General features: G+C 40.4%; 1 protein-coding gene across 2 annotated transcripts; it reads left to right on the plus strand.

Annotated features, from left to right (window-relative positions):
- The first annotated feature begins 975 nt into the window (after positions 1-975).
- mpp2 (membrane protein, palmitoylated 2) lies at positions 976-21,161 on the plus strand. 2 transcript variants are annotated; one of them, NM_001102706.1, is given in 13 exon segments: positions 976-1,034; positions 3,693-3,834; positions 7,644-7,735; positions 7,980-8,132; positions 9,192-9,341; positions 9,911-10,138; positions 11,104-11,235; positions 13,382-13,487; positions 14,990-15,058; positions 15,133-15,294; positions 16,110-16,312; positions 16,928-17,056; positions 17,381-21,161. In NM_001102706.1, coding segments are annotated over 12 exon segments (1,638 nt in total). In that variant the 5' UTR covers positions 976-1,034; positions 3,693-3,797; the 3' UTR covers positions 17,558-21,161.
- The last annotated feature ends 1,003 nt before the right edge of the window (positions 21,162-22,164 follow it).

Raw genomic sequence — 22,164 nt, forward strand, 5'->3', positions numbered from 1 at the left:
TGGAACATATATGGTTTCCCTGCTCTAATGTGGGCACATTTTCATCAGATCACCCATGCTGGCCTTTTTTATGCAATCTCCATTGCTAGACATTGGAGCATGGGGGCTTTTTGAGTAAACACGGCTGGCAAAATTCCCAAAATTGATGTGAGTGTGCATAACATGGTGTTGTTCATACAGGTTGCAGGAATCCCTGCATTATTATTCTTATGAACGCGCTTTTATAAAGTTATATTCCATAGCCCTGTAAAATAGAAGGGGGTACATACATGCAATACAACAGGTAAAGAGGAGCCTAGAGGAATATAGATTTCAATCTAAAAAAAAAATAATTAAGAGACTATTTATAGAAAAACAAAATATAGCAGACTAGGCATCTCTTGTAGGTTAAACCACACATGAAAAAACCTGCAGAAAAATCTGGCTGTATCACTACTTGTCTGTTGGGATTACCACTGGCTGTTGTACTGCAACTGCCAGCATCCCTTACAACCAGGGTTTTTTTTTACAAAGGCTTTTTTTTAATGGAAGCTTGGAGCTTGTAACTGTATTGTTGTCTCTTTTTGGGGACGCTAAGCCTCTTTTAACCTTTATTATTCCCAACCTATGCCTTACACTGCCTCTGAGATCCTTAGGCTGTCATCATATGCTGGTCATAAAGCAGAATAAGGTATTACATGCACATTTAAGCATTGTCACTGGGTAGTGCTCTAAAGAGGTAATCCTTTTTGGGAAACATTATATATAAAATCCAAATTCAGACTCAGAACAAAATCCCAGTGTGTTTAACCATTTCCCTTTTTATTAAACAGGAAGAGAAGACGTGGTGCAGTGAGGCGCTGCTCCCATACAGTGTCAGTGGTGTCCCTCACAGTACCCCCTACAAACACCCTTTCATGTTGGTGGGCCCTAGTGCTGGCGCTGCCCCTTTAAAAGCCAGCAGCATCTAAGCTGAGCCACAGCTGGGTGATAGAAGAGCTATCAGGACCTAGGCACCCCAGGCCCTTTATATCCTGCCATCCAGACTGAGAGGGGTAGGTGTTCACTGTAGGATGTATTCATACATATGTATGCAGTGTGCATAACCCTGGCTGTGCTTGTGCATAGGAGACACAGACACAAGATGTGCGTGCGTACTTATGTATGTGTGCCATTGTATAGATGTAAACAGGTGTGTTTCTATGTATTTCTCCTTTTACATGTACCTGTATATGTTACAAACACACCTTTCTATATACCTATACATCTGTACCTATTCATTTGCAAACATACACACACACTATACATGCAAACTGATGGACATATACATGACACATGAGTAGATGCACATTCTTGCTACATGTACCTCTTTTGTTCAAGTATTCCCTTCATACAGTACATACGCATACATGTATAAGTGTATATTGGGCAAGGGTGTTTGTCATGTATGAGTTCCAAATGTACTGTATGTACTGCCAGTGTGTCATTTCATTTATCTAGAAAATATACTATAATTTGTTAATGTTTGCAAATTTGGGATATGTCTCTAGCACAGTAGGCAGCCTTGGTTCTAGGGGGGAAGGCAGGGAGTGTGCTATTGATTGGGAGATATTTTGTACAAAAAATAGGAGTTGATCCTTCCCTGGCAATCTCTAACACTCATTAAGGGTTGCTACCTGCCAAATGCACTGCGTTCATACAAATGAGTCCAAGGTTGTGAGATAACTGAATACACTGAGAACTAGTTGGGCTTAAATTTGCCCCATGTGGGGCTGTTTGAGTATATTAAATACCAGGGCCTTTTTTAAATCTCTGTCCAGGCACCAGGCCAAGGCTGGGAATCTGTAGATTCTGGCAAATGCTGCTGTAAGATGCCATAGACCAGGGGTCCCCAACCTTTTATACATGTGAGCCACAATTAAATGGAAAATGTTTTGGGGAGCAACACAAGCATCATAATAGGCAGGTGGTTGTCACATAAGAACTATGATTGGCTATTTGGTAGCCCCTATGGGCATTACACGGGGTTTTATGCAACCAAAACTTGCTTCCAAGCCAGGAATTCAAAGATAAGCACCTGCTTTGAAGCCACGGGGAGCAACATCCAAGGGGTTGGAGAGCAACATGTTGCTCACGAGCCACAGGTTGGGGATCACTGGCATAGATCTACGCTATTTATCAGGCCTGCAGTGGGCTGTTTGGGCCTCTGAGTACTTATGAAAAGGCCTATTTTGAATCTTAGCCTGGACCTGCCAATACACTTGCCACCCCACCCCTTTAATACCATCAACATACTGAATTCACATCATGCATGCTTAGTTAGCAACCCATTAGGCTAATGTTAGACGGAGCATATTCCCGGCAAGCAGAAAAATGCTTGCAGAGAATACGCCCCTATGCTTCAAATTTCTCCTACCTGTGCCTACAACTGAAAGCATTAAATATGCTCGGGTGCAGGCACATGTAGCCGATATCCACCGTTAAGTCTCGCGTTTTTTTGGCAGATATCGGCTATATATGCCTGGACCCGAGCGTATTCTATGCTTTTCTGTGCAAGCACAAGTTTTACAGATGCTTGCCGAGAATATGCTACCTATGCTACGTGTGGCATTAGCCTTAGCCTGATGTTGTAGACATCACTTCAATGTGGCCCTGCAATATGAATAACATTTCATTGCAGGATATGGATTGTGTAATTGTTTGGTTTTAAAGGGGTGTTAAAAATACAAGGTCCTTTGCAATTTTTTTATTGGTTGCAGCTTACACTTGTTTTATAAGGGGCACTATTACACCTAAATTAGGACAGGACCATATTGAACTCTGTGCTTTATGACATGGTATAATATCTGTTTATGAAATAACTGATGCCTATTTTGCTGCAGTTCGTTCAACTCTCACAAAGACACTCCAGCCCATGTCAAAGCTGCAAAGTGACATTTTTGCCCCATGGTCATTTTAAAATGCAATGAAAAAGCTTCCTAGAGCGACCAATCGAATGTTTGCGTTCTAACAGCAGACCAGGAAATCCTATCTGCTGATTGGTTGCTCTGGGCTACTGGGCTGACTGTTATTATTACATTTATTCAGCAGGGAAATAATTAGATTACACTAAAGATACCATTGGAAGATACCCAGTCCATTACCTCAGAAGACTAGGGATCAGCAAAGTTCATCTGAAGCCGTTATACTTGCAACACTGTCAAAACACATAACATCAGAATCTCTAAGTAAAGTGCTAGAGGTCAAGAACTGTAACATCTCAGAATCTACAATAAATTGTATATAAAGTTTGCTCAAAGCTTACAAAATCCTTAACAAAACAGAGCAGTTGAAGTTAAGCAAAAAGGTGGAACACAAGGGTGATTGCAAGGCCTATCCATGATGTATTTAACACACAATTCACTTCTATTGCTTCTGATTTGTGTCTGGTTGGGTGGGGGTCTCTGATCCACCCTGCTCCATCCTAGTAATTCGTATTTCAGCAGTAGTCACTGCTCAAAGCAAGTACAGGGAGTTCAGGAACCAGTTAGTGATAGGAAAGACTAGAGGGCTACATCATAAAAGTGCAGAGTCTCTGATTGGGACAATTCACCTTAAAATGATATTATATTATGATGTAGACAGTGGTAGTCAAACATATGCGAATAGGCAAGGGAATTAATTTACAAGATGGTGACTGTCTTCTAACACTGTTTTATCTCTGCTTGCTGCAGGTACCTGCGGATCTTTAGGACCACTCAACATTTGTAATATTTTCTTGCTGGTACATCCTCTATACCATCTATTCTCTTATTATCCAGGAATCTCTTGGGTACCCAATGCCTGTCGCTCTGCCTTCCCACAACTCAGACCCTGGTAAGTACAGATACATCACAAATAATATAACATTATATTTTACTATGCAGGCCTCTCTCAAAGCTGCTTCCTTACTAGTCTTCCCTTCAGTTTTATGCTTCAACACACAGACAGTTCTCTATGACTTTTTAGATCTCACTACTTTTACTCAATAGTGCTCATGATTTTGCTTGCTGTTTTCTTACCCATCCTTAAATCTCCCAGAGCTCAGTCTCACTACTGCTCACAACTCTTTCTCACTGCACCTTACATTCCAACTCATCACTGTCACACTTTTATAGAGTTTGCAATTAATTGTCACAGCTCTAAATATTACTCACAACTCTGTCTCACCACCACTTGTACTCACCACTTCTCATTACTAATAACAATACAGCTATCACCAAGCTCCATCTGTTACTCACAACTCAACAGTCACCACCAATTAGTTTCTCTGTCATTATGACTAAAATTCCTTCTTGCTACTGCTCACAGCTCTCTTTACTACTTCTGGCTCTGCTTTACTCTCATTATTTTTCTAACTCATTACTCCTAACAGTTCTATCTCACTACCACACACAGTTATCTATAATACTTCATTCTCTGCTTCTTATTATTCTCTTTCATTACTACTCACTGATGTCTCTATTACTCCCATCTCTGCTTCACTCTTAATTAACCTTCTCTTTCATTACTACAAAAATTCATCCCTCACTACTGTGCACAGGTATCCATACTACCACCATTTCTGCTACTTATTCTTTTCTCCCATGACTACTCACAGTTCATTTTTACTACTGCTCATGTTTTTTGTGCAAGCACAGCTCTGCCTCACAACCACTTACTTTGCTCTTTCCCTCACAGTCGGCCCATACTTCTGCTAATAATTTCGTTAACAGTTTTCACAATATTCCCCCCTAGTTCTCCCAGTTTTTATGCTCCCAGTTTTCTTTCAGTTCTACTATCTGTTGTTTTTAAACCATTGCTACATATATATATATAAATAGTTACTAGTCACATCTTGAGTGAACTGAGCATTACAGTCACAACAGCAGCCAGACCTAACAAACATCTGCAACTCCAATCATTATTAAAGCAAAATGTGTCTTTTTAATTGTGAGTAAGTACAACTGTGCTTGTAGTGTGTGATTAATCAGCCATGTAAAACAGACTTAATCCGGGCCTTTTGACAGCACAGCATGCCCCATTTCTCCCTTTCTATGCTGGCTTTTATTCTATTACTTCAGCAACATCCCGTTTCATGGCTGCCCTTGCTTCTTGGCCATTATTTTCCAATTCTTCTCTCCTTTTTATTCATAGAATTTGCCCTATTGATCTTAATCACCCCTGTCCTTTTCTTTTCCTCTCATCTATTTGTTGTTACCACAAAGCTGTTGACTAACCCCATGTCATTAAGCTGGTAATATCTATCTGGCGAATATTTAAGACCTTATTTCATGTTATCATTTACAGTGAAGAATTAGGTTTAAAAAAAAAACACAGGACTGGATCTTTATCACCCTAATACCATTGGGTTAGCTGAAATCCCAGGCTCTCTGCATTTTCTCTCTTGCTCTAACTCTATACATTTTATATTAGACCCTGACTCTTTCTGATAGCTCCCCCCTCCCCCATTCAGAAAAATCAGGCGGAGCTTGGATGCAGGCTCACAATAATTAATCTGCTCTCGTTATCTGTGAATCTGTGAATTATGCATATGCGTGTTGCAGGCAAGCACCCAGCCATTAAAACTGCCTCACTGAATATTTATCATATGTAAAAATCAGCACAATTATATATGTATCTTTAAATGCATACACAGAGATATATCAACCTTTAGGTTTTTCACAATTAATTTTTGCTCTGTGTAGACCCCCCCCCCTTCAAAATATATATATATTATAAATAGATTATGTATAAGTCTCAAAGCTCAAGCAGTAGAGGGGGATAAAATTCCCAGCATCCCGGCTGGTACCCATACTGTGTAATCCAGGGTTACCATGGAAACTAGAGACTGATGCTCAGAGAACATGAGCCTTAAAAGGGCACTCACGAAGAGACGAGGATAAGCTGATGAGGAATAGGCAGATGGAAATGTAGGACCCCCCCTGCTTCAATCCAGGCCCCCTGGATATGGAAGCTTTTGGCTGCAACCAACCAGGGTAAAGCCTGGGGACTATCCTTTCTTTCATTGGTTAAAGCGCTATCTCATATTTAACCCCCTAGAGGTTTCTTTGAAAGGCTCTATAGGGATATTTTGATCCTGATCTTCCCTTTCTACCAGCCTCTGTTTGGGAATTGTGACTGTTTCTGTCTGTACCTCTCTGAGTGGTTATCCTGCTTCTTTCCTTCTACACTAATTATTCCTATCATCTGCCTGGGAATAACTGTGTGGGGATGGGGAGGGCGTGAGACAGAGAAAGGCAGGAGGCAGTGAAGGGGAAGGAAGAGCAGCCAGAAGGGAAAGCGAGTGAGAGACGAAAATGAACTGGTACTGATCACGCAGGAAAAGACTGGGATACAAGTGCACTCTAGGAAGCAGTGGCAGTACATTGGGGGACCCAGGGAGGGATTTATAGACTAGAGATACTGGTTTGACATGGCAAGTCCTGTAAGTGGGGTCTCTGTCGAGGGGGTTTCTTTGGATTCAGCAGAGGAGTCCGAAATACACAGAAAAGGTAACTTACTGTCAACCACCCTACCTCCGACCAATCCCCAAATATACTTTCTACTGAAAGTCATTACCCCTTCTGCCTCTTACCTACCTTACACAGTCCCAGTTCCTCCCAGTGTTAAATGTAAACTCAGACTAGCCTATCTCTTCTTCTACCCACCAACCCACCTGATATAGTAATGAGGTCACTGCATTTCTTTGTCCTTCCCTTATACTCCATGCATCCACAGTGCCTGCCCTCGATGCCCAGTCTACTTTTGCCTTTTTTTTATTATATATATGTTAAACTACCAGTATAACAAATACTGTCTTTTAGCCCTCACCTTTTAAATTGCTGTGACATGCTCCTTAGCTATATGATCCCTGTAGAGACAACAACAATCTTGTAGTCACAACACATACTGTATTAGACAGCACCTTCCAGCCAAATGAAGTTTATAATCCATTGTTGCTGCCCTTATACTCATTCAACATTTTGCAATCCTTTAAATATTTATCCATAATCTGTTGGTGAGGACCACCTCCACAGCTGAAGTGCACCCTCAGGAGACGCCAATAAATGTTTAGTTATCTCTGTTAATCCCACCACATCATCCTGAGCCAACCATTTCTGCACATCTGTGGAGCTAAAAATGGGTTTGACTGCACATTTGGAACTTATAAATGGTATCATGGCATCAGGCCGTGATATAGTAGTGCTGTTTTCTTCTCCATTGAAACAGCAGATTCTTTGCTTTGGGATGTATCCCAAGTATTCTGCTCCAGAGCGCACTATTCCAACCAGAATGAAGGGATGTTTAACTGTCTATTATTGTCGAGCTTCGTCTAAACCAAACAGCCTCATCTAAGCTTTATAAACCCAGCTACCCAATGTTGGCTAAGATATGTTTTTGAAGCACTTTTATTTAAAGTATTTTTAAAGTGCCTATGGTAAATTTAAAGACTGGATTACAATGGTGGTTGTGTTACTTTTAATAGATCAGCCTGAAAACTACTACTTACCAATTGTTCCTTCTGACTTAAACCCCTCATTCTGTTCTGTAGCAGGAGTACTAAACCATGTTTGTGCCCATCTTACAACTCTGAGGTACAGTTGATCCTGGAAACTGATATCTAAGATCTCTTAATTAACTTTGATGTTCTTGATATGTCACAGCCATGCAGCGGGTGCTTCACGGTCTCTCAGACCTCCCTGCCTCTTCGGATCTAGATCTAATTTTTCTCCAAGGAATCATGGAGAGTCCAAAGGTGAGCTAACTTGTGAAAAAAGAGGACATGGAATGTTTTGTTAATGGTTCTGAGACAAGGACATAAGTAGAGAAGGCGCAGTTGTGACCACAGTTCTTCCATTAATAAAGCTGAAAAAAAACTCTACACAACAAGAGGGTAATGTACAATAGGAAATCTAGGTATTTGAGCAAGGAATGAGGCCCGTTAGTCTTTTTTGTTTTACTATAGTTTTTTCTTTTGTAATTTCCCACACACTACCTAGGCTCATGAATGCATGGAGGAGATCCGTTTGGAAGCCGTGAGGGAAAATAATCTGCAGCTGGTACAGGAGATTCTACAAGACATGGCAGGAGTACGAGACCCAAGTGGTGTAGCAGCTGAGCTTCAGGGAATCCTTCAGGAACCACACTTTCAGGTATGCCAGTTTGCCAGCAAAGTGCTCATGTCTGAATGGACTAAAGGGGCATTAATGTAGGAGGTGGCATGTCCCTTGTCTTACTACACTTTTGTTTCTTAACTCGGTAAGCTTGTGTCTCTAATGGGGATGCATTCTTTTGTGGGAGTGGGGACTTGTTTCTCTTTCTGATGCTACCATGGTCAGGATTAGCCTACAGAAATCATTGTACGTACAAGTTCCATTGATAGTGTTGCATTGCACACACAATGCTAAGGGAGAATGTAGATGCAGGGCTGAAGGTAGTGTCTTAAGCCTAAACCATTCGTTTTATAATCTATTTCACTAATCTTCTACTCGATTTGCCAACTGTTTTTGGGTGTGGGGTGTAGCTTTAGGCTGATATCCCATGGAGAAATTTAGTCACATGCAATAGATGTCTGTTACCACAGATGACTAATTTCTCCAAAATGCCTTTCCAGCAGCAACAATTCAAATCACTGGTGGAAAGGCCTACGCATTGCTTCAGTTTTCGCATGACTTCAGAAGGCCTTTCAACCAGTTTGACTAAATATCTTCATGGGACATCAGCCTTAAATGTATTCACTTGATCCAAAAGCCTAGTCTGATGATGACCCTCTATTGGCCATGTATTGGTGCATTGAACCATGCCACTTTGCTCATGTAATCTATGCTAGGCACATGTACAGCCAATAAACATCATCACATTGATAAAGCCATGGAATCAATGTAAAATTGCCCTTAGGGTGTAGGTTGTTAGATAGTGAAGCTTGTGCCTTGTATCAGGGCAGCTGTTGGTACAACTATAGTGTCTAACAACACAGCAATTCCTACTTTCAATGTATCCTCTCTTGTGATAGATGATAGATAGATAGATAGATAGATAGATAGATAGACAGACAGATAGACACAATTTTAATTAAGCCTTTTTCCTCTCTGAGTCCTTTTAAATTTTATATCTCCCAAAAACGACTGCATAATAATAGAAAAATAGTTCTCCTGGTTAGTTAATTGTTGATTTTAGATTTTGGAGTCAAAATCCCTCTCTATCTGTTCTAGTCCCTCTTACAGACGCATGATTCTGTTGCTTCGAAGAATTATGAGACACCTCCTCCTAGCCCAATGCTGGACCCCACCCTAAGTAATCAGCCAGTGCCACCTGATGCAGTGCGCATGGTGGGAATAAGAAAGAGCGCCGGGGAGCACCTGGTGAGTTGGTATCCTCTCCTAAACTATAGCAGGCCCACCCCCCAACCTTTTTTTTTTTTAACCCATGGACAACATTTAAATATAAAAAAAAGTTTAGGCGCTACTTAAGCATGAAAAAAGTTCCTAGGGGATGCCCAATAAATGCTGTGATTGGTTATTTGGTAGCCCCATGTGAACTGGCAGACTAGAGGAGGTTCTGTTTGATACTATACATGGTGTCTATGCCTCCAAAACTTGCCCCCAAGCCAGGAATTCAGAAATAAGCACCTGCTTTGAGGCCACTGGGAGCAACTTGTCAATGGTGAGCAACATGTTGTTCTTGAGGCACTGGTTGGGGATAGCATAGTATGTTTGGAACCAGATTGGTAAAGTATTCCATAATTGTTTATTTTAATGAGGATTTTGATTTTTTCCACCATGGCTAAATCTTTAGTGGTAACAAACATGTCAGCCATCTAACAGAGCTTACCATATTAGTGTTATATGATCAAAACATTCTACTTAAACATTTTCAGTACCAAAAACATTCTCATAGGAGAGCCATGCACTATGCTTTGTGTCTCATGCAGGGTGTGACATTCCGTGTAGAGGGAGGAGAGCTTGTTATTGCCCGCATTCTGCACGGTGGGGTAATTGATCAACAGGGCCTCCTGCACGTAGGGGATGTGATCCGGGAAGTGAATGGGAGAGAAGTGGGCAGCGACCCACAGGCCTTGCAAGAGATGCTCCGAGAGGCCAGCGGCAGCGTGGTGCTGAAAATACTACCCAGCTATCAGGAGCAGCATCCTCTGCGGCAGGTATCTTGGTAGAATGGTTATTTTTCTCTGATGGTTATCCTTAAGCAGGAACCCAATGCTTTTCTGATTGCTGATTGGTTGCTATGGGCAACATCACTGGTGATATTTATCTCCAATCCTAGTAAACACGACCAATACACTTTTCTCTACCAAACATCAATTACTGATGATAGGATTTGCTATATTGGTGCATAACAATAACACTCACTAGTATAAATACTAGTAACCACCTTGGCTCCTCTCTTGGTGAAGGATCTGTCAGAAATACAAGAATTAGCTAGACAGATCTGGGAAAATCCAATTTATATGTAAAAACTATATTATTGAAAAGACAGTCATAATAAAAGGGTTTGATAATTCTTAGATTACAAAATGAAATATGGCTGTGTAAATATAGACTTTTCAATGGCAGTTGATTTGATAAACTGCACTTGAGAGCATTACCATTAAAAAAATAGATGCAATAACCCAATACAAAGGTACCACCAAGTTGGAACAGGTAGTAAAAACCTTTTTCAATTGCACTTACAAGCTCCGGATTGGGAATAGTTCCAATATTATAAAGGAAACTATTATATGAGAAGTGAGATCTATTTTTGGTATCTTTTTATTGGGCTATTTGTATTTACTTGATAAAGCTACTAAGCGCAGGAGATCTAATTACATCATGGATGGTCATCGAAACGTCTGTATTTATTCTTATATATACTTACACCCATATCTGTATTGTTATGCTTTTCTTTATGCTACTTGTATCTATAGGTAGGTATGTCATTTTCTCTATATCACTGTAATTCTTTACTTCCCTTCAAGTTTTTAATGAAACTATACACAAAATGTAGATAATACAGTACACAGAGGTTTTAACCAGTTTTATAACAATGAAAGCCCTATGTTAGCCTTATGTATGAAATGTATGACATTCCTTATAATACAATAAGTGTTACTCGTGAATTCTTTTTCAGGTGTTTGTTAAGTGTCACTTTAGTTATGATCCTTCCAGTGACAGTCTGATCCCATGTAAAGAGGCTGGCTTGCCTTTCAAAGCTGGGGACCTTCTACAGATTGTTAATCAAGAGGATCCCAACTGGTGGCAGGTAGGGGGTAATGGTTAAAGTGCCAGTTTTGTCCATGAGGTCTTGGTATTCTCCTGTGCAGTACAGTAACCCCCATATGTTATAAAAGGCACTATGTTTGACCTGGAGAAGTAACCCACAGCAACCAATAAGAGGTCTGCTTTTAAACAGGTGACCATTAAATTCTACCTGATTGGTTGCTATGAGTTACTGCTCCTGGGCAAACTTAGTGCATTTTATTACATAACCCCATAAGCATCTAACCAATTTGACTCCATCCCTCTGATTTTACCATCTCACCAGTCTTGCCTTTCACCACCCTTGTGTCTTGGCGATCACTCCAGTCTTAAGGGTATATTTATCATACTGTAAAAACTGGAGTACAACATTACTGGTGATGTTGCTCATAGCAGCCAATCAGATGCTTTGCTTTGGTTTTCTAACTGTTGAAATCTAATTGCTGATTGGTTGCCCTGGGCAACATCACCAGTAATGCTTCACTCTACATTTTACACAGCATGATAAATATACCCCTAAATTAGTGTCTTCAAGACCCTTGACTTTAACATCTCTCCAGTCTTCATATCCTCCAATGCTTTAACATTTTACCAATGTAGGTTTCCCCTAGTCCTATGTCTATAACATGTCAGCAGTCTTTATTTCCTACAGATCACCTTGCCTGCAGTCTACTATCTTTAACACCTCTCCAGTCTTGTGTTCTCCAAGCCATTTTTAGCATGACTCGTGCCCTTTGCCCTGTTTATGTAAACTACTGTCTAATTCAGGGGTCCTGTCGTTTTTTTGCTTAACTTTCTACTGATCCGCCAGGTCTATGTGCTATACCGGGGGATCTTGCAACCCTGTGTGACTTACATCTAACCGATTCTGTGTACCTTAGCAGCCAATGGTGTTAAACCCTTGCATATCTTGAAATCCTCTGAGGTTGCATGTTTAATGTCTTACCACCATCTGATAACTTTTAGAATCCACCAGCACAAGTCTATTGACCAGTTTTGGATCCTGTGTGGTTTATATCTCATTTGACCTAGAACTCCAAACCAGGTTTATTAATGTTTCCCCAATCAATGGATCATCCCAAAGTCCGGGGTTCATCCAGTTGCACTTATTCTATTTCTATCCCTAGCATTCCTCACTGTGTATCTAATATCATACCAGTCTTTAGATAATCCTTGGCTGACTAGCATCTCAATTCTCATGGAACCCTTTAACCAAAATGATCAAAATAGGAGTCTGGAGCTAAATACATAAAAACTCACCCATATTCTGTTCATTCCTATGGGATCTTGAGAAGTGTATTTATCAATTGGTGAACTTTTTCACCTATTTATGAAATGTTCATGGATTAACTGAGATGATAACAGGGCTTATTTACAACTGTAACTACAGTTGTGGTCCTTGAATGAAGAAGCCACTCATTAGAGGACTTGCATCTAAAGTTGCTCTTTGCACTTCCACATAGGAGGACTTTGCGCTATCCACTTGGCACAAATCCGTTCCTTCAGTTTTGAATTGTGTACCAGTCCACCTATTTATGATAAGTTCCCATAACGACTTGTGTGCAAAACGCCTAAAGAATCATACATTGTAAATCCTTCAGCAAAATTGTGTCTACTTAACGTTCAAAAGCAAGCATCATTTCTTATTATTCCACATGAAAAGGCACTAGTAATGTGTGGGCTGGCCGATACCTGAAGGACCTGCGGGTCAGGCATGTTTGGGACGACCTTGGCACCCCATTTGCGGGTCGTGGGTGGGTTTGAGTTGAGCTCTTCCACCTGCCCTCCTGCCCACTACCTTACACAGCTGGCTTGTGGTTTCCAGCAGTTGGATTTATAGGCGTGTGCCCACTGTGACATCATCGGGCGTGGATCTATAAAGAAAGGGTAGAAGCCGGGCCGGGTAGAGTTTGAGTTGGGAGCGGCTGATTAGAGTTGGATGCGGGCCAAGTATTTCTCAACCCGCACATCTCTATCAGGCACATCTTTTGTCACAGCCACATGGAATAACACTGCATTGTGGGTAAAAACGTGACAACTTTCAGCCAAAATTGCACTTGTGCTTGTAAATGATCCCTGATATCATAAATGTAATTCTATTGAACAACTCCTGATTCTCTGTCTCTTTTCTAATTGTTACTGTTCCCCAGGCCTGTCTGGTAAAAGGTGGCACTGCAGGTTTGATCCCCAGTCAACTACTGGAGGAGAAGAGGAAAGCATTTGTAAAACGGGATGGAGAGTTCACTCCTAACTCCAGTAAGTATTTTCTGGCCCATGATCTGCATGTCAATAAAAAAAGTAGTTTGTGGTGGGAGTGCAACATAGAGTAGACACTGCATTGTGTGAATTCAAAAGTCTCTGATTTCTTTTGTAAAATAGCTATATACTCCCCTTTTCAATATTATTTCAATGAATGGGGCTTATGCTGAACATTCTTTTTTTTTTTTTTAATTAGAAAATATATTTTTGTCTGGACACAATTAAAACAAATAAGCAGTCTACTAAGAAGCCTCTGTATAAACAAACCCCTCCCTGAACCCCTGCTGAAGCCTTTGAGATATGCCTGAGATAAAAAGCAGTGCATAATACAGAGGGTCTCTCAGTGGACTGCTGATTTGTTTTGATTGTGTTTGGAAGAACTAGAAGTGGAATGTAACTTTACTTTCAATTTCATATTTTGCTCTGCTTAGCTCAGAAACAATGGGTAAAACAATGGGCAAAAGGTATGTGTAAAACATGCTGTATTGATTGTACTAATGTTAAAAAAGGGGTTAAACTGCCCTTTCTATGCAAGGCAAACACAAAAGAATTTATGGATACTGTTTGAGCCTAAGCCACTATTATCCATCCATGAAGCGCTTCTGCACTATGGATTGATGGTGAACATTGTGCTCTTCTCCTTTGCCCACCATAGTTGTTGAGCTCAAGAGGCCAGTTCTGCCTATGGCAGGCTATCTGATTTACCTAGCCAAACTAGGCATAAGCTATTAGAACATTCCAGAGGACACCCCCATGTCTTCCACTTAGTGTGCCAAAGAGCACCAATACAGGCAGTGCTGTATTTATAGTGAGGATGAGCTCTTTGTGCTCCATCTTCTGTGCACCTTAATGGCAGAACCGCTAGAGTTACAAAAGCTTACATTTTTTTCTCTTGGCTATTTTGTGCCACGGTTTTTCATAGAGCTAGAAAACAGCTCATGGCTGTCAGCAGGTGCAGAGACTTGTAGTTTTATAAAAATTGAGGTTCATGGCTGAGCAGTGTTACCGTCACTGTCATCTGCAAACCAAATCCCAGTGGCTTAACTACTCTACACCAGGCCCCCCTCCAAAAAAATTTAAAATGGGCCCAGCGCAGAGTAGCAAACTTACCCAGCTCACTGCCCTGACACACCCTGTTATCTCCCTAATGCGTCCCCCCTGCCCCCCCCGCTCACTAGCTAATCCCTGATCCCCACCCTTTCACCTACCTTCGAGCATGCGTGGAGTGGGGATTTACTTGTAAAATGGAGGAAGCAGACCTGGACCCCCTGTCCCCTGCCCCCCCCACCATATCCGCAGGGTTACGCCACTGCCAACCCCCTTACTAGAGACTATATCCTTATAGCAACTAAAGATGCTGCAATGCTATTTTCCATTCCATATAGCACTGTGTGCAATCACTCATTACTGTACATATGTAGGCATCATGCAAATGTATCTGCGTTATCCCTGTGAATAACATAGCTCCAATGTTAACATCCAATGTCGTGTGCCTGTAGGTGCTTTATGTGGAAGTATTGGTGGAAAGAAAAAGAAGAGGATTATGTATGTAACAACAAAAAATGCAGGTAAGCTTGCAGTTCCCATCACTAACAAGACAGAAAAATAAAGAATTTAACTAAAAGTATGACTCTTTTTGCAGAGTTTGACCGTCATGAGCTACTGATATATGAGGAGGTTGCACGTATGCCCCCTTTCCGCAGAAAGACTCTCATCTTAATTGGTGCACAGGGTGTGGGGAGAAGGAGCTTGAAGAACAAACTGCTGACTTCTGACCCTTCAAGATATGGCACCACAATCCCATGTGAGTCCACCACCTATTCCTCAAGCCAGCCTGCATTCTAAGGGACTTGTCTAGAGCTGGAAATGCATGGATCAGCTAGGTCTGCTAGTTGGCTCTTTAGCCAACCTGAAGCAGGATCTCAGCAGTCTTTTGCAGTCATTTCATGGCCTGCCCCAGTGGATAATTGGAACAATATCCAACTGATCCTTAAATATCCACCAGCAAATATGTAATTACTTTACAGCACCCCATCCAATCTTCACCTGTCAAACAGTACATAGTTCAAATAGTAGCAATACTTGTTGCTCTAAAATCTTTGCAGGCCCAAATTAAGTGTATTCATTGCTGGCATAAGATTAATACACCTCATTTAAGGCTGCAGAGATCTGGGCACTTTGTATATACAGTATTTATGATGTTTTTAATGCTAATTTGACCCTTGAGAGAATAGTTCCATGGAAGTCCTAGGTCAACAAGTGGCTTGGGAGCAACATGTTTCTTACCATACCCTTTGATGTTGTTCCCAATGTCCACAAAGTAGTTGCCATTTTTAAGTCTCTGGCTTGAAGGCAAGTTTTGGAATCACAGAGACACAGTTTTACCCCCAGCAGAGCCTCCAACAGGCACATCACATGGGACTACCAAATAGCCAATCAGTCATTATTTGGCATCCCAAAAAATATTTTTCATGCTTGTGTGGCTCATTGACACTTTTGGTGTGTGGCTCACAAGTAAAAATGGTTGGGGATCCCTGTTTTACGGTGAGATAATCTTGTTGTTATCAAGAAGGTGCCTTTGTGTTGTCTGCTAATGCCCTTTGTATTGTATCCCCACAGATACATCTCGTAAGAGAAAAGAAGGTGAATGGGATGGCCAATCATATTCCTTTGTAACCCGGGCAGAGATGGAGCAGGACATCAAGGCTGGTCGATATTTGGAACATGGGGAGTATGAGGGGAACCTCTATGGCACTAAAATCAGTTCGATCCAGGAGGTTGTGGCATCAGGAAAAATGTGTGTTCTGGATGTCAACCCTCAGGTGTGTGAACATTGTAGCAAAGTTCCTAAAGTTAAAACAGATAACTTTGAAAACAAACATACCATGAATGAAAAATAGCAATGAAGAAACCATAAGTGTCTTCTGATACACCAGGTTGCATTATTAAGGGCTCTGGCACACGGGGAGATTAGTCGCCCGCGACAAATCTCCCTTGTCACGGGCGACTAATCTCCCCGAACTACCATCCCACCAGCGAAAATGTAAGTCGCCGGTGGCATGGCACACGTTGCGCAGGAACTAATCTCCCCGTGTGCCAGAGCCCTAAAGAGGCAGTATCTAGGATGACCAGATAACCAAATAGCCAATTTGTATTAGAATATTGTGCTCACCAAAAAGATCAGCAGAATTAGCATTGGCTAATCATGCCACTAAATCTTACAATTGTGGAAATACTGCAAGCTATTGTGGTACAAAATCTTCCTGTTACACTAGCATACACTACTCCTTAGCTAAACAGCTGGGCCAGAGACAGAGAGGGCCTACCTTATAGTCAGAGCCCTATGTACTTTGCGTTCTGCTAGGAGTAACAGGAGCAAAACCACTGACCCATTAATATCTGGACTTCTGTGAATAATCTGCATTTTTGTCCCTTAGGCAGTGAAAGTTCTGAGGACGGCAGAATTCGTACCCTATGTTGTATTTGTTGGGGCTCCTGACTTCCAGACCCTAAAATCCAACAATCTGTCAGCAGTGGAAGTTGGCATTACAAACAAGCAGCTGACGGTGAGTATAAGATCTCAAACACTTCTTGAGTGGAAAAATGCATCCATGTAATAACATCTCCCCCTAGAACCCTAATCATTTGTAGAAGCTTTTGAAGAACTTGGTAGGAAATTCCAAGGACTCTGAACTAGACCTAGTAACCCATACCAACCAGTCAAATCTTTGGTTTCAAACAGATGACTGTTAAATGCTGCCTGAAGATTGGTTGCTATGTGTTATTAAACCTTTATAATTTCCACATTCGTTGCCTTCATTGTTTCCTTTGACTGATTAATCAATTACAAACTCTTCTTGCTCCTTCTCTCTTCTTTTACAAACCCACAGGATGCTGAGCTTCTGCGCATTGTAGAAGAGAGTGAGCGTCTCCAGCAAGCTTACGGCCATTACTTTGACCTTACTTTGGTCAACTATGATCTGGATCAGACATTCCAGGAACTGCAGGTGGCATTGGAGAAACTCAACTCAGAGCCACAGTGGGTTCCAGTCAGCTGGGTCTATTGAACCTCAAAGTTCTCATATTCTCAGTTTAACATATTCAGAGTCACAGAAAGGGCATATATATTATATATTGTTCCTTTACCTACTGATTCACATTTGAACAAAGATTTTACATTTTGGTTTATTCTCCCTTCTCTAAGCTATAAAGAGACAAAGTTTTGACTGAAGCTGTAGAACTACAAATCCCAGGTAACGGAAAGGAGTATGGGATTTGTCATATATATCTATGTTTAATCATGACCACCTTCATATTCATATACATAGAAATGACAAATCCAAACAAGTAAGAGCTTGGCATCTCTTTGGATGGCAGGGAATCTGAAAAAAATCTGTTATTTTACCCATTAAAGCAATCAATACTGGCTCAAGAACATGCATTTACAGTGTTCATGGGGGTGGATTTGCTTTTCTGCTGCAGATGAAGGCAGATTTTTAATGCTTCCCCCTCACTTACCAACATTCAGACTAGGCAAGGAGGCAGGGCTTCATTTCCAGTTAAAGGTGAACCATTGCTAGCAGAAAAGTAAATGTCACTAGTGATGGGCAAAATGTTTCACCAGGCATGGATTCGCGGCGAATTTCCGCGCTTCACCATTGGCGGATTGTTTCGCGAAATGGATGAAAAAATTTGCCACGGAAAAATTTGCTGCACGTCCAAAAATTGTCGCCTGCGTCAAAATAATAGTCACGGGCATCAAAATAATAGCCACGGGCGACAAAATAATAACCGTGCGACAAAATAATAGCCGCGGGCGACAAAATAATAGCCGCGCGAGGAAAGAATAGCCGCTGGCAACAAAAGAATAGCCGTTGGCGACAAAATAATAGCCGTGCGACAAAATAATAGCCGCGTGAGGAAAGAATTGCCGCATGCGACAAAAGAATAGCCGCGGGCGACAAAATAATAGCTGCGCGACAAAATAATAGCTGCGAGAGGAAAGAATTGCCGCGGTCTACAATTTTTTTTGACGTGCAAATTTTCCTCCGTTTCGCGAATCTTTTGAAAGATTCGCAAATTTTTCGGCGAAGCGAAACGGGACAGATTCGCTCATCACTAAATGTCACCCAAATCAAGGTCCTCAATTTGCCTCATGGCAAAAACTCCTCTGAATCTGTACTACATCACAGAGGCAGATAGGTAATTTGTAATCATTTATTTCATGTATTGAACTAATGAACTAGTAGGAAATACACAAAGGACACAATTTTGCAACAAACCAAAATATTCTTGATGACCATAACTAAGACACCATGCACAAATGTAAATATTACTGTTTTTTCAAGGATGCAAGTTCTGTTGAATAACAGTATATATATATATATATATAGCCCTTGTGTTTAGCCTTATACTGTATAACCCAAAAGCTTCTAAGGTTGCTGGTTTATGGGCAGATATTAGCAGTTTATTGGATCATGTGCAGAAGCAGAATCTTCATGCTTCCAATCTATATCAACTGGGGCTGGCGGGAAATTTCCATTGGCCATAGATCACATTAGCCATGTGTGATGTGTGACTGGTGGTATTTCTCAGGGCAGAGGCAAAAAACATCAGACCAGCCATATTGGGCCCAGCCCATTGAATGAATGGACTTGTTGAGGGTGATCTTATAGAACATTGTATTTATAATTTGCTTAAAGCATAAAGCATACTTGGTTAATTTATTGTTTAGAGTGAAACACAATGTTGGAAGTGAAGTAATGTTTACATCCTAGATACAATTTGTTATGTATAATATGTGTACTGTGATATTAAACGAACACAGGTAAATAATGTGGATTCCGTTTAGATAAGGATGCTGCACACTGGAGAAATGTTAGAGTTATGTATGACTATATGGTTCTATATAGATACGAGGTAATATTTTGCCATGTATAGTAACCCATTACAATCAATCAGTAGTTAGCATTTACTCTATAGTATGGCCAAAAGTGTATTAATATAAAGGTGCAATTCCACACAAGGTTGGAATGCTTTACCTGTGAATAACCTTTCCATAGGTAGGGTTTGAGACAGTGAAGTGACCACCTGCCGTAGGACACGTGGTATATCAATAGAACGGGAGACACTGTAGCACACAAAACAAGTAAAGTTAGTGCTTAAAAGGTGTTTTAATGGTTCCATATGTAGATTTACACAAGACTTGTGTATGGAACCATTTAAGCAATAACTTCATGTGTTTGGTGTGCTACAGTGTCTCCTGTTCTATCAATATGAAGATGGCCCTTCCTTTGTTGCTATTAAAACCTTTACTCTTCTGGGAAGGTTCCCACCAGATATTGAAATATTGTTGGTGGAATTTGCTTCCATTTAGCTTCATCACAGCAACTAATGTTGGGTGCTAATGTGGGGGATTAGACCTAACTCAGCCAATTCATCCCTTGTGTTGGGTTGAGGTTAGGGGTCCCTGTAGGCCAGTCACAGTCCACTCCCATCTCAGCAAACCCATTGTTTATGGACCTGGCTTTCTGGACATGGGTATTATTGTGCTGGAAAAGGAATTAATATTTCCCCAAACTGTTTCCACAAGGTTGGGATCATTGCACCCCGTAGCCTTAAGATTTGCTTTCAGTGCAATGGAGGACCCTTTACAAAACCATAGAACACAGCCCTATACCATTATTCCTTCTCCAGCAAACTTTACTGTTGGCCTTATGCATTGAAACAGGTAGAGTTCTCCTGGCATCTGTCAAACCCAGACTTTTTTGTCAGACTATATTTGGTCCTTGAGCTGACATTCCTTCTGGAGACAGTTTGAAAGTCAACAGTAATTTTTCCAATGGAGGACATGGATTTTTTTTAGATTTAGGGGCAGTTTTATCAAAATGTGAGATTACAGCTCACCACAGAAAAATTCACCCACTTTCTATTCATTTATATAGAAGTTTTAGAAGTGTGTTTATCAAACTGTGAAGTCTAACTTTCACTCATTGCTTAATATGTTTCTAAAATCCCATAAGAATAAATAGGGAGTGGGTTAATTTTTAAGGGGTAAACTCTAATCTCATATTTTGATAAATCTGCCCCTTAATGTCCAAATACTTTAGACATTAGCAGGCCTTACATCTGTTACTATATAACCACCTTCAGTACACTAATTGATCAATTAAGTTTCTATTATCTGTATCTGTTCTATTATCTGTTTGTTTAGCCACTTTGAAAACCTCAAGGTATATTTTAGTCTATCAAATATCCCTGCCATTGATCTTAAGAACAATCTACCTGTGACCACATCTACAGTACTGACTATTAGCTGAATAAGAAAACTGAGTGTTCCAGTGTATTTGTGTGAATATTTTAGATTTTATATTTTTGACTGATATATTTAAAGAGATAAAGTATACTCAATTTATTTGTAGACAGTACTGTATTGTTTCTGTAGAAATGTGAGGTTTGTAGTGTGAATACTTTACTATAGGCTTTTGAGGCCTAAGGTCAGAAAACCCAGTTTGGTTTTCTATTCACAGCATAACACTGCCAGATATTTGTGATATATTATACATTGACCCGATAATTCCCAGAATGTAATTAGCATTTTCTCCTTGTAGCATTTTGTGTTGTAAATTTCAGATTTCAATAAAAAGTTATATATCTCTATATATGAAATGACAAAGTAAGGAAGACTGAACATTCTTTTCACTTTCATTGTGAGTGGGGTGGATCCCATGGGTGAATATCTTGTTGCGTGAATTCCATTCTTTCCAAGTTGGTTGGGTGATGCCATATTGGAAAAAATAGAGATACTTTCTTATGTATAAAACAATAGAATAGTATTATTTTAAAAGGGTTTCTCTAAAAATTTACCAGTTTGAGAATGGGTTAAATCAGGACTGTCCAACTAAAGACCCAAGGGCTGTATGTGGCCCTCCAAAAATTTTTTATGGCTTCCAATTCGCTTGAAGGCTCCATAGACTTTACTGTTTGACATCATCATTTTAATTTAATTCGGCCCTTGAACATGCTATATGAGAAATAATCATCCCCCACATGTAATAAGTTGGACAGCTATGACTAAAATGGTTTAGGGTGGCCTAAAAGACAAACTAAATCCAAATAAAAATTTTACTTGCTATTATGTATCGTTTGTTCCACTTACTGTAAGTCCCTATCCAGCATCTTGTTCAGGCACCCTACAGTTCTATTTGTTTTTAGAACCTTTTTAAAAAAAAAGGGTGGGTTTGAGATCCAAGCACACTCAATAGCACACAGCTCTGGTTTGGATCTGGGTGTGCTTACGAGAACAAAGTTTAGGATTCCAGAACATCATAAGAGGTTATCACATTTATAGCAAATGGTATAGAGATCTTTTTCCTTGGTAAAGGTGGGTCCGAGTGCTCATGGCCCAGACCTTCAGCTTAGGGAGCCATTTAGGAAATCATAAATTGGAAAAAATGCTGACAGGCATTCCAGTTTTCCACAAAAATGGGAATAAAAATGTTTTAAATCTTATTTAATCCATACATTAAAAAAAAAAAAAAAAGAAGCCTTACGCGTTTCGTACCTAAAGGGTACTTAAAGGAACAGTAACACCAAAAAATGAAAGTTTATAAAAGTAATTACAATATAATGTACTGTTGCCCTGCATTGCTACAACTGGTGTGTTTGCCTCAGA

Source organism: Xenopus tropicalis, chromosome 10, assembly GCF_000004195.4.
Source record: "Xenopus tropicalis strain Nigerian chromosome 10, UCB_Xtro_10.0, whole genome shotgun sequence".
NCBI classification, from domain to species: Eukaryota; Metazoa; Chordata; class Amphibia; order Anura; family Pipidae; genus Xenopus; species Xenopus tropicalis.

Coding starts and splice junctions, on each gene's coding strand:
- mpp2 (XM_012971499.2), top strand. CDS start 6,413: ATGGCAAGTCCTGTAAGTGGGGTCTCTGTCGAGGGGGTTTCTTTGGAT. Junction 8,133..9,191: donor TTCAGGAACCACACTTTCAG/GTATGCCAGTTT, acceptor TATCTGTTCTAG/TCCCTCTTACAGACGCATGA. Junction 13,488..14,989: donor AGAGTTCACTCCTAACTCCA/GTAAGTATTTTC, acceptor GTGTGCCTGTAG/GTGCTTTATGTGGAAGTATT.